Source organism: Felis catus, chromosome D3 (assembly GCF_018350175.1).
Source record: "Felis catus isolate Fca126 chromosome D3, F.catus_Fca126_mat1.0, whole genome shotgun sequence".
NCBI lineage: Eukaryota > Metazoa > Chordata > Mammalia > Carnivora > Felidae > Felis > Felis catus.
Window position 1 is genome coordinate 30,986,034 of NC_058379.1, and position 13,668 is coordinate 30,999,701.

The 13,668-nt window shown below is 39.0% G+C and overlaps 1 protein-coding gene and 1 long non-coding RNA gene across 2 annotated transcripts in view; one reads left to right on the plus strand and one right to left on the minus strand.

Annotated features, from left to right (window-relative positions):
* Positions 1 to 2,988: 2,988 nt before the first annotated feature.
* MC2R (melanocortin 2 receptor) lies at positions 2,989 to 4,598 on the plus strand. Its single transcript, XM_003994992.4, has one exon. It carries the CDS (start codon positions 3,232 to 3,234, stop codon positions 4,123 to 4,125), a length of 894 nt encoding a protein of 297 aa, XP_003995041.1. The 5' UTR covers positions 2,989 to 3,231; the 3' UTR covers positions 4,126 to 4,598.
* Positions 4,599 to 12,072: 7,474 nt separating this feature from the next.
* LOC123381324 overlaps positions 12,073 to 13,668 on the minus strand; it is a 56,526-nt gene continuing 54,930 nt past the window's right edge. Inside the window, exon 3 of the long non-coding RNA XR_006588205.1 lies at positions 12,073 to 13,216. This is a non-coding gene — a long non-coding RNA (uncharacterized LOC123381324). The remainder of the gene's footprint in view (positions 13,217 to 13,668) is intronic.

The following is a 13,668-nucleotide window of genomic DNA, read 5'->3' on the forward strand; positions in this document are numbered from 1 at the left end:
TCCTCAGGTTAGGGCAAAAAATCAACAATAAATAAATGGAACTACATCAAACTAAAAGGCTTTTGCACAGCAAGGGAAGTCATCAACAAAATGAAAAGGCAACCTATTTGCAACCCATTTGCAAGATATTTGCAAATGATATAACCAATAAAGCATTAGTATCCAAAATGCATAAAGAATTCACATAACTCAATATGCAAAAGCAAACAATCCAATTAAAAAGTAGGCACAGGACCTGAATAGACATTTTTCCAAAGAAGACATACAGGTGGTCAACAGACACATGAAAAAGGTGTTCAACATCACTAATCATCAGAAAAATGCAAATCAAAACCACAATGAAATATCATCTCATATCTCACAGAATGGCCGTGTCAAAAAGACAAGAAACAACAAATGTTAGCAAGGATGTGAAGAAAAAGGAGCCCTCCTGAACTGTGGATGGGAATACAAAATGGTGCAGCCACTATGGAAAGCATTATGGAGTTTCCTCAAAAAATTAAAAATAGTATTACCATATGATCAAGCAATTCCACTCTCAGTATTTATATGAAGAAAATGAAAACAGTAATTTGAAAAGATTCATGCATCCCTACATTCTTATGTTCATTGCAGCATTATTTACAATAGCCAAGATATGAAAGCAATCTAAGTGTCCATCAATAGATCAATGGATAAAAATGTGGTGCATGTGCACACACATGCACACACACAAACACACATGAATATTGCTCAGCCATAAAAAATAATGAAATCTTGATATCTGTGACAAAATGGATGGACATAGAGGGCATTATGCTAAACAAGACAAGAAAGACAAATACTGTATGATTTCACTTATATGTAGAATCTAAAAAACAGACAAAACAAAACAGGTACAGAGAATAATTTGGTGGTTGACAGAGGAGAAGAGGAAGATGGGTAAAATAGGGAAAAGAGACTAAAAGGTACAAACTTTCAATCATAAAATAAACAAAACATGAGGATATGATGTACAGCATAGGTAATATACTCAGTAATATGTAACAACCTTGTACAATAGCTAGATTTATTGTGGTAATTGCTCTGAATGTATCTAAATGTTGAATCACTATGTTGTACACCTGGGACTAATATAATATTGTATATCAACAACACTTTAATACACACACACACACACACACACACACACCAAGTCTGATCACATTTAATTCACTCAAGTAGAAGACAGGAATCTCTTTCCAGACAGCATCTCCATAGGTGGTTCATGCTGGACAGTCTTGAGCCCTGTATTATTTGGTTCTCCAGAGAACCAGAACCAACAGAAGATGATAGATAGGTAGATGATAGAGATAGATAGATAGATAGATAGATAATAGATAATAATGATGATGATGATGGATAGATAGATAGATAAATAATAGATGATAGAGAGATAGATAGATAGATAGATGATATGAAGGGATCAGTTATAAGAAATAGGCTCACACTATTATCAATGCTGAGAAGTTTCAAGATCTTCAGTCCACACGCTGAAGGCCCAGGAAAGCCAATGGTATAGTTCCATCAGGAAGGCTGCAGCCTCAAGACCCAAGAGCTGATGTTCCTGTTTGTGTCCAGAGGTGGGAAAAGACCAATGCCCATCTCAGCAGCAGGTAGAAGGAGCTCCCCCTCACTCATTGGAGGCTTTTTATTCTACTCAGCCCTTCAACAGATTGAATTAGGCCTGGTGGAGAAGGCAACTTGCTTTAATCAATATACTGATTGAAGTGTTAATCTCACCCCAAAACACCTTCATAGACACACCAAGAATAATGTTTGACCTAATATAGGGCCCAGTCAAGTTGACACATAAAATTAACCATTATTCACCCCATCCCCCTGAACACGTGTGGACACTTGAGTGCACACTGACAACTTACAGACTTCCCTGGACCTAAGTAGGTGGAACTAGAGTGACTAATCATGTTGGTTTGCCTGGGGCTAAGGGAGAAGCCTGATACTTGCCTCTCAGCCCTAGGCAAACAGAGACAAATTGATCAGCCTAGGCAGAACCCTATCAGTTGCTACCAACTGCCACTCCACATCTTTCTTAACATTGACTTACCTAATTCATTCACTTCCACCTTAATACATGACCTATGACTTCAGTCCGTTGTAAGGAAATTAATTCCTTTCCAGGAGAAATCTTACTGTAATATAGTAATGTGTGCCTTGCAGACTTTTGATCAAATGCTACACTCCTAGATTTACTCTCCCCAGGACAACCTTACAATATGGCAGGTGGCTTCCCACACACTGAAGTGAAGGGGAATTAAGCTCCACTTCTTGAGGGGAAAAGTATAAAGAATCTATGACTTTTAAAACCATCATCTTGGTGAAGGCAAATTTTATACATTTCATAAAACTACCTGTGTCCAACTATCTGAAAACTAAATCAGTAAAAATTCCACAAGCTCTCACCAGAAGTAGACTTCTCAAAATCATTCAACTATCATCTATCTACTCAGCCCTTTCTAATTAAGGGAAATTGAACCCTTCTGCTGTCATAATTCAATTCCAACACCTTGAAAATATTGGGAGTCTCTAGAACTACGACTCCTGTGAGTTCTACCTTTGAAATGGAAGTAATAACACATTTTCATAGTCAGTTTTGGGGATGACACATCAATACTCTTGCCATTACCCCATAAGTTGTAGGGTCAGTCAGTGACCCAGAAAGACAAACAGTGGAATAGAAAGAACCTAAACATCTCATTAATTCATTGAATCCAGCCACTACCTCCAAATCAAAGAAGGGTAGTTATGTGCTTTCCTGTTTCTACACATGGCTTTCATTTTTTTTACTTATTTTCTTATTTTAATTTTTCTCACACACAGTTGGATTCATGATAAAGGTGGGGAATGGAAAGGACAGATGACAAAGGATGATTATTTTTATCTCTGGGCTTAAAATTCCACTAAAGATTTTTTTCATAGAGAAGTTAATATGAGGGTCCAGTAAATTGCTTTTTTTAAATTACTACACCATCGTATTTCGTTGAAGCAATAGAGCTTTCTGAAAGAAAATGTGACTTAGTTTTTACTTTGTAGAGTATTTTGCAACTAATGTTGCTGTATATTCTTTAGGTGGTCAGGTGGTTTTACCTTATACCTCCAACAAGTACTCCAAAGAAGAAAAGATTCTGAAGAATCAGTCAAGTTTTCTGTCTGGTCCAAGTAACACCCCTGTCTTAACCACTAGCAGGAGAAATGAAGCATATTATCAATCTATATGAAAACATCAATGACACAACAAGAAATAATTCAGACTGCCCTCATGTGGTTTTGCCAGAAGAGATATTTTTCACAATATCCATCATCGGAGTTTTGGAAAATCTGATGGTCCTTCTGGCTGTGATGAAGAATAAGAATCTCCAGTCACCCATGTACTTTTTCATTTGCAGCTTGGCCATTTCTGATATGTTGGGCAGCCTATATAAGATCCTGGAAAATATCCTGATCATGTTCAGAAACATGGGTTATCTCAAGCCTCGTGGTAATTTTGAAACCACAGCAGATGACATCATCGACTCCCTGTTCATCCTCTCCCTCCTTGGCTCCATTTTCAGCCTGTCTGTGATAGCTGTTGACCGCTACCTCACAATCTTCCATGCTCTACAGTACCACAGCATTGTGACCATGCGCCGTGCCATTGTCGTCCTGATGGTCATCTGGGCGAGCTGCACAGGCAGCGCCGTTACCATGGTGATCTTCTCCCATCACATCCCCACAGTGATCACCTTCACATCGCTATTTCCTCTGATGTTGGTCTTTATCCTGTGCCTCTATGTGCACATGTTTTTGCTTGCTCGGTCCCACGCCAGGAAGATCTTGACCCTTCCCAGAGCCAACATGAAAGGGGCCATCACACTGACCATCCTACTTGGGGTCTTCATCTTCTGTTGGGCCCCCTTTGTCCTTCACATCCTGTTAATGACGTTTTGCCCAAATAACCCTTACTGTGCCTGCTACATGTCCCTCTTCCAGGTGAATGGCATGTTGATCATGTGCAATGCAGTCATTGACCCCTTTATATATGCCTTCCGGAGCCAAGAACTCAGGGATGCATTTAAAAAGATGATCCTCTGTAGCAAGTACTGGTAGGATTATTAGTCCCTGATTTTAGAAGCCATGGAGATAATATTGTCAAGGGACAGAATATCATGACATACCAACAAATGCTAATGCTTTCCAACTGTCCTTTCCTTCCCTAATGTGCATGAGGATAATCCCACAGACTAGTGTTTGTAATAGCTTAACCCTATGTGAAGTCTTGTAAGTACAACTTTTATAACTAAGGAGATAAAATAATATATTAAAAAGAGGTACAGAATACAAAGCACAGACAGTAGTACAAATTTGAGAGCTTTGCACTAAGGCAAAAACTTGTTCTTCTATAGCTATCTATCAAGTCTGTTTCTGGGTGGCCTTTCTGGCCTGGAGACCATTGTAATCAATTTCTAGAAGTTAAAGTACAAGGACAAATACTCAGGGCACAAGCTGCAATATCTTTGTAAGTCAAAGATGCCAATAAATTACTGCAGTTGAATTTGCCTATCATGCACTACCACACAGAATCCCTGCTCTCCCTTTCTCCCTCCCTCCCTCCCTTCTGCCTGCCTGCTTTACTGTATGCCATCTCAAATTTTTTGGAAGCAGGCATGGTATAAATTATAAATGTCAAATAAACAACTTTGAGTCTTCAATAATAAAGGAACCTTCTCTGTTAGTCTTCTTTACTCATGTAGTATACCACTGTACCACTGGCCTTAAAGTCCTTTCCTCGTTAAAACTCCTCATGCTTTAGAAGCATAAATTTCAGAGGAAGAAATAAAAATTTAATCCACTTGTTTCCTATATGGAAACAAAGGCCAGAAGAAAATTGTGACTATTTGAAGAAAGTATAACCAGTCTTTGTGTATTTGTTGGAACATTAGGGGTAAAGGAAAAGAGACCCCAAGCCCCAATATATATTTTGGAGTGTGTGTGTGTGTGTGTGTGTGTATGTGTGCGCACATGTGTGGGTGTTCACTATTCTTTGGAACTATGGGGGAAACAAAAACAAAACACCACTTCAAGAACAGCCCTATTATTGAGACCCAAGCCAGAGACTGATGAAAAACATTTTACCTCCTGCCACAGATAAGTCTAAGAGGTAGATCCAGTCACTGGAAAACTTCATCCTACCATCAGCCACAGGAAAGATGCTAGATATTGAAAAGTGGCACCCCAGTGACAATATAGAAAAAAATTGGTAAGTTCATCCATTTTTAATAGTTAAAGATAAAGCTTAAAAAAGAAGCAAATTCTGACCATAAATCCTCACTAAGTTGGAGAGTAACTTAAAGGGATGAATGATGAGAGGAAAGAAGTAAGGTCTTTAATCCACAGAGCAGGGCTGCTTGGAACGCAATGAGAGTGGTTGTGTCTTCTGGAAGAGGAAATACTTGACCCTCAAGGGAATTTTCCTTGAGCTGTCAAGAGAAGAAGCCAGCCACAAACAGGACTGCTGGTCTGGTAGTGGGTTTGACATCAGATGGGGGTAAGCACATGAACTTAAGAAGCAAAGCAGGAAGTACGTAGTTAAAGGGAAGATGGCAGCTGGCACGGTGTACATCACAGATTGAAGATGGAACCCAAAGTATGTCTTGCCTTCTGTGTTCTGTGTTCCTTCCTTGGTTACATCTCACCAAATGCACAATATTATTCTAATGGATGCTAACCTGGATTTAAGTTTTTAAGTACATGTAAGTTTATTTTTCATGAAATCTAAAGCACAGCTTATAAATGATTTTTAAATGTTATTTCCACCGAAGAATAATGTATAAACATCTTTTCTGTGATTAAATTGAGTATTCTCAATAAAATGTAAACTTTCTTTGATGCTGTGCTATTCTATGATGCTGTAGGGGTGAGTAGTGTAACTTAACACCTGTCATAAAAGGTCCCAAACTGCCATGCTTGTTGAAATCTGCATTTGTTTCCATCCCCTCATCACTCCCAAGCTGTCAGTTGTCACATCTGTTGTCAGAGGAAATCACCTAGAAATTCCACCTCTCACTGCCTTTCATTTGTTGCATTTAATCTGAGAAACAAAATCAAGAAGGTTATTCTAATAGTGTATAAAACAAAAATAAAGACTGAGTGCCAAGTCAAAGATATTTCCAATTCTAGGTCCTTAGCTATATTCAAATCAGTTCAAAGTCTTTAATACTAATAATTACTGAAAAAAGTGTGGTTTCCTACCTGTACCTTCATATGTAATTCAAACAAAAGCAGTATTAAGCCTCACACATCTGAGTTAAGGAAGATCAACAAGGCTCAGATTTTTCCCATGATGATCACTTCAATTTTTTTATCAAAATAGCCCATTTTAAAACTGTTTTGCTGATGCCATAAGCATGTGTACAGTTTTATTGATAATCTAGCCTTGGACCAGACAGCTAAGATTAGATAAAGGATGAAGTACTATAGCAGACTTGATGTCCTCTTTTTTTTCATCTCTTTGCCTTTCTTTTTGTTGTTCGTGTTATTTTTATTTTTTAGGTTTTTTATATAGAAGTATAATTTACATAAAATGTTATATTATTTTCAGGTATACAATATAGTGATTTGACAATTCTATACATTATTCAGCACTCACTAAGATAAATGTGGTCATCATATGTCACCATACAACCTTACTACAATATTATTGACTCTATCCCCTATGGTATACTTTTCATCTCTGTGACTTATATTTATTTTAAAACTGGAAGTTTGAACTTCTTAAGCTATTTTATCTATTTTGTCCATTCACCCTCCCACCTCTCCTCTGACAACCACCAGTTTGTTCTCTGTATTTAAGAGTCTGTTTAGTTTTTTTGTTTGTTTTCTTGTTTTAGATTCCACAATAAGTGAAATCATATGGTATTTGTCTTTCTTTTTCTGACTTGTTTCACTTACTCTCTAAGTTCCTATAGTACTTTTGAGCCCTCTCTAGTTGTTGGAGAAGTGGATAAAGTACACCAAAGATGGCTGATTGGACTAAAACAAACTCTGGTGTCTAGCTTAGAGACCCCTCCTCCAGTTTCTTCTTCCTTTGTTTGTTGTGTGTGCAAAAACCCCCACAGATATGGAGGCTGTCAGCTATAAATTACCCTCCCCACTTACAGTCCGGGCTCAGACTTTGGAGAAACAGTCTCCTCTGAGCCCGCCAGTGTTAAAGAAATCTCCAATCCACCAAGATTTCCGAGTGCCACTTGGTTTTTCCACCAGCATTCCAGCCTGGTTCCATAACATAGTAAAAAAGGAGGGAAGTTTCCTCTTCCTCTCCCTTACTTTCCCATTACTATGTTATGGTCTGAATGTTTGTTTTCCCTCAAAATTCAGAGTTGAAACCTAAACCCCAAAGGTGGTGGTATTTGGATGTGGGGACTTTGGAAAGTGATTAGGTCATGAAGGTAAAGCCTTCATGAATGGGATTAGTGTCCTTATAAAAGAGACCCCAGAGAGATCCTTCATCCTTTCTACCACATGAGAACACAGCAAGAGAAGTCATCAGCTGTGAACCAGTCTGACCATGCTGGCATCCTGATCTTAGACTTCCAGCCTCCAGAACTGTGAGGAATAAACTTCTGTTGTTCATAAGCTACACAGCCTATGACATTTTGTTATAGCAGCCTGCAAAGACTAAGACACCCATTTAGTCATGGACAGATATGAGTAGGTAGTTCAATAAACACCCCATTCTTTCATCCACACATTTACTGGACTGAGGATGGAAAGGGACTGAGAGCAGCCAAAGAGCACCCCCAGATCATCTGTTTAAGAGCTGTCAAATCAATAAATCATGAACAATTGTCAGAGTTGATGTTTCCTGGGCTGTGTGGAGATCTAGGAATTAAAAGCAGTGACAACAGTACCTATGTACTACTGAACAATTACAATAAACCAGGTATTATTCTAAAAGCTTTGCATGCCTTAGTCCTCACAACAATCCTAAGAATAGGTACTATTATACCTTCACTTTCTTCTTCTTCTTCTTCTTCTTCTTCTTCTTCTTTTTCTTTCTAGTGAATAAGCTGAGGTTCTGAGATATTAAGTACCTTCTGATTCAGCAGACTCTGAAGTAATCTTCATGATCCTTGCCTCCTGGTGTTTCGCATCATATAACCCCTGTCCCTTGAGTATAGTTGGGACTGTGATTCGCTTCTAACTCATAGAATGTGGCAAATGTGATGGGACATCACTCTCACGATTATATTACATTATATAAAACATCATCTTGCTACAGGCTGGCTTGAGTAAACTGACATTTGGAAAACCTCAGGTAGTAAGGAATTACAGGCAGTCTCTGGGAGCTGGGCAAAAAACCAGAAGTTCTGAGTCCTGAATGCTGCTGACAGCCACATGAGTCTGGAACCAGCCCTTCAACATCAGATGAGAATGCAGCACAGCTCAGGCCTTGATTTTAGCCTTGTGAGATACTGAGCAGAGGTTCCAGCCAAGCCATGTACAGTTTTATGAGGCACGGAAACTGGGAGATAACAAATGTGTGTTGTTTTAAACTAATTTTGTGGCAATTTGTTATGCAGCTATGGAAAATGAATATACTTACCCAAATCAAAACAGTGAATGGCAGAGTCAAAAGTCAACTTCCAGGCTGCCACCTGCCCCAGAGCTCTGTTATTATGATGCCTCACACACAAACAAATGGCCATATCATGGAATAGTGACTGTTCACTTTGTCTCATTCTACACCAAGACAGGCAAGGTGGGAGCACCTGAGCCTACTGCTCCACCTCACTGAGCACTTAAACACTAAAGTGAGGATGTCACTCAGAAAGAAGGACCCCATTGTTCCCACCCACCTCCAGAGATACTGGCTCAGGGATTTTGCCTGAGGGGAGAAGTAGGCTCCAAAACAAATAGCTCCTAATATCTTTTCAAAGTAGCAGACTTCATTTTCAATAGTGTGGATAAGTTCCCGTACTCTTGAAAACAGTAGAGGTTTGGCAAAAAGCAATTGTAAGAACAATAGGTACATTGAAGGTATTGGTGAGTACATATGTTGGGAAGTTTGCTGAAAGAAGTGGGGCAGCAATGGGAGCCCTCTTAGGGTCAGAACAAATCTCAATCACTGACCTTGAGAACTTTCCCTATAAGCAATCCCAAATTTAGTTAGATTAGTTTTTGGAGCAATTTATGCCACAGGACATTGTGGAAAACAACAGAGTCAGCAATTAGTGGTGATTATCAGCTGGATATGGCCAGGGAAAGAGCCATCAAATAGCCCTGTCCAAACCATCATCATTCCAAGGCAAACCCAAAACTATATCTCCTGAGGGTGATGAGGGAGCATAAGGCAAGCTGACACCCCACAAAACCCCCCTTGGGTGGGATATGTATGATATTCCTAAGGCACTCCAGACTGTCCAAGAACAAAGGAAAGGGAAAAACAAATGGTTAACCTGTAGAGATCACAGTCATGCAGGAAATGAGTCTTCATCCCTTTGCAACTATGTTAATGATTTATAAGAAAAAAGGCAATCTCCAGAAAACTATAGATTCAGTTTCCTGGAGCCCTAATATCACCCCCCTCCTCCGTAGTGATGTGGGGGACAAAGGCAAGAAGAAAATGTAAATAAAATTAAATTTCTTTGTAAACTGCAGCACATTGACAAATACGTGAAGCAGGCAGAGTTGACATTTCTCCAGAACTCCCTACTGTCTTAATGTTAATGCTTTGCTAGAGGGAAAACCAACCTTAGCTTGACAATAACAAGGCCTCCAGTATCTTATGAGTCCTCTTTAGAATATGAAAGTTCTTTTGGAAACTTCCCTATTGCCTTTACCTCCTGTAACTCCATATTCTATAATCAGTCATTCCTCACAACCTCAGTGTAGTGCTTTCTATCTACAGGTCCTGTCCTGATGCTTTAATAAAAAAACCTTTTTGCACCAATGACATCTCAAGAATTCTTTTTTGGTCGTCAGTTCTGGACTCTCACCACCACTCCAAAACCGCATCAAGGGGAATGTCAGAGGCATAATACTGCATCATACTGCAGGGTGAAATAATTCAGCCAGTCACTAAACAAATAAATAGGCAACTAAAAATAGCAAGCCCTAGAAGGGGGAAAGGGAACCAGGACCCAGAGTTGTTACATTATATTACCTAAAATGTCCAGTTCCCAGTAAAAAATTATAAGACATGCAAAAAACACAGGAAAGTATGATCCATATGCCAGGGGGAGAAAAGCGGGCAATAGAAACTGCCTGTGAGAGCAACCAGATGTCTAACAAAGATGCCAAAGTAGTTATTATAAACATGTTCAAAAAATTAAAGAAAACTATGATTAAAGAAGAGAAAGTATGATGGCAATGTCACTTCAAAAACAGACTATCAATAAAAAGATATAAATTATTTTTAAATGCAAATTATAGAGATTAAAGTGCAACAACTGGACGATTTAAAGAGAATGCAGAAGTGAGACAACAGAAATAATGGAGTAGTGAGCTCCAAGATTTGGTCTTTTCACTGAAGCAAAAACTGACTACATAAAATTTTCTGAACTCTAGAATCTAACCAAACACAGCAACCAGGAAAGTGTTTAATAAAGAAAGAAGCAACTAAATTTCTGTAAGAAAACATATGGCATCTTTTTTTCAGTTTTATTGACATTTGGTTGATGTGCAACACTGTATAAGTTCAAGAGGTACAACAGAATGATTTGACATATATATTGTAACATGATCACCACAATAAGTTTTGTTAACAACCATCACCTCATATAATTACAAAAAAAAATTGCTTTCCTTGTAATGAGAGCTTTTAGAACTTACTCTTTTACTCTTTTAGTAACTTTCAAATATACTATATAGCAGTGATGTGGTTTGAAGTGTTGAGGTTCAGAGCCGACAGCTAAGAAAGAGTTCTTGAGACATCTTTGGTGCAAAAAGTTGATTTTATTAAAGTATGGGGATAGGACCCCATGATGCACTGGGGTTGTGAGTAGTGACTGATTATAAAAGATTTTCTATCCTATGTAGTGGAGGGTGATGTTAGGGCTTCAGGAAATTGAGTCTATAGGTTTCTGAAAATTTTGCTATTCATAAAATTGCTTTTTTCCATATAAATCATTAACACAGTTGTAAATTGATGGAGACTCATATCCTGCATAACTGTGATCTGTATCAGTGAACCATTTGTTTTTCCTTTTTCTTTGTTCTTGGACAGCCAGAAGTACCTGAGGAATGTCACACATATCCCATCTGGGGTTACAGGTGAGGGTTGTTAGCTTGTGCTTTGTCCTCAGCTTGCCTTTGTTTCCCACATCAGCAGTGTTAACTATAGTCATCATGTTGTACATTGCATCCCAGTAATTATTTATCTCATAACTGGAATTTTCCACCTTTTGACCACCTTCATCCAATTCTACCTCCCCATGCTGGCATTTTTATTACTTGCCTATCATCCCCAAACTTCCAACTTGCTAGTGACCATGGAAATGAAGACCCACATTCCTTGTGTGGCTTGCTGGTGCTGGAGGGAAATGTGGACTTTGTTCTCAAAAATTAAGGCTGTGTGTTTTGCAGTGTCTGGTAGTTCCTCAAGGGACCAGTACAGAAGCTAACTTTTTACCTGCTTTGAGTTAGAGCAAGGTCCTAGAAAATACCCAGTGAAAGCATACACTATCCATAACCACCAGGGAAGAGCAAACATGGCTCTTGGAAATAGTAATATCACAAAAAAGACTTTGCCTGGCAGTACCCAAACTTCCAGCCTCCAGGTTTACATGACATGAGATTAGGGTTGAAGTTCAAGTCAGCTATTTGTAACTGTATGTTTTGGCACTCAGTACTAGCAAAATCTAACACCTACTTAAAAATTATTAATATAACTCTTAATTACTGAGCTTAAGTTGGCTCATTTCCTCTTAGCAATGATGACTTTTTAGTGCCTAATGGCTTAATAAATATCCAAATTTATCTGTGAGCAGGAGTAATAGATGAAGTTTAGGAGAAAGTGTCCCAGGCAAAAAAAAAAAAAAAAAAAAAATCACATGCAGAGGTCTGAAGGCAACCCCACATTGACACAGGAGAAGTCTCCACAGAGAGGACACCCTCCACCCAGGAGGACAGAAGTACTAGCACATCTGCTGAGTTTTCTATTACATCTAAAGAGCTATGCTTTACTGATGTAAAATAGGATTCATAATAAGATTTGTACATAGCAAATACATGCTCAAAATGTACGACTGGCAAAAACATACAGAACAGTATTTTATTGACAAGGGTTCATGATTAAAAGAATTTGGACACTAGAAGAAAGAGTACAGAGGTGGAGGCAAAGTACAGCAGGCAAAAGACAGAGTAATAACCAACAGCCTTCCAACCATTTTAAAGTTGTGTTTTATCTAAAGGGTAATTGGATGTAACTGAAGACATTTTAACCAGGGAGTGAGTGGCATGACAAAAGTTTTCATTTTAGAAACATCTCTGGCACTTGTGTGGATCATGAATTAAACAACGCAAAGCAGGGATCATCTAGATACTGTTTTTGTTCTTTGGGCAAGAGATGATGGTGGTCTGGATCACTAATGGAGAGTAGGAGGTGCAGGAATTCAGTCTTGAGGTAGATTGGACAGACATGCCCAAAGCTTAGATGTGGAAAGGGGTATAAAGGAACTTGAGATGGCTCTGGGTCTGATTGGGCTGTGGAGAGGGCATTACAGACAGAGATGGAGAATGGAAGACGAGAAGTGTGTTGTGAAGTGCCCAGGAAACAGCATAGATTTCAATTAGGGAGTTGGCATTTTGAGTGAGGAGCACAGGGAGGCCTAAGCAAGATTAACTTGGGAGTCAATAGCAGACTAGGTGATAATGGAAGCCATGTGAGTGAATGGCACATTGAGGGGGAAGTATACAGAGAGCCAGGTGTGGAAACCAAACTTGGAAAACTGTTAGATCCAGGGAAAGGCTTCCAAAGCTGCCTGTGTTTAGGGCTGCTGATGAGGCTTCTGTCTCTGCTGAGTGAGCAGATTCCCTCTCCTGGGATCTGCCTCTCACTTCTTATGCTCAGAGTCTCACAAGGTTGGTTGTGCAAACTGTTCTTTCATGTTCTCTCCATGAGAACCCACCACCAGTGCTGGAGAGGATGGCTGGTGTCATTCCATTTCCTTTGCTCACCTCAGTTTCTTCTTTTAGATTCCTATGGAAAAAAAAAAAATCCTCCTTCTTTTTTAAACCAAAAGAGAAGCCCTTAAGAATATAAAGTAATGAAAATGCCATATTCTCAGGAATCCCCTGACCCACCTACCCCATAGAAGGCCCAATTATGGGTTCAGCTCTGATATGCTGCTTTCTGCATATTAAATATTCCTTGGTAAGAAATACAGCACACTACACTGCTTCATCACTGCCACCTCATAGCCTCATGAGGCACAGGAGCACTGAGTACCATTTTCTTCCATGACAACAACAACACAACAAATTAAACCTTTTCCATTTTATAGGATACATTGCGGTGCAGTAGGAAATACACTTTGGCTGAAGCAGGAGATCTAGATTCTTGCCCTAGTTATAGTAAGTTAGCAACTACATACCTTTTGGTAATTCCTTCATTGCACTTGCTGTAATGAGAGAGTTTATGAGGCCAGTTAA

Coding starts and splice junctions, on each gene's coding strand:
- MC2R (XM_003994992.4), top strand. CDS start 3,232: ATGAAGCATATTATCAATCTATATGAAAACATCAATGACACAACAAGA.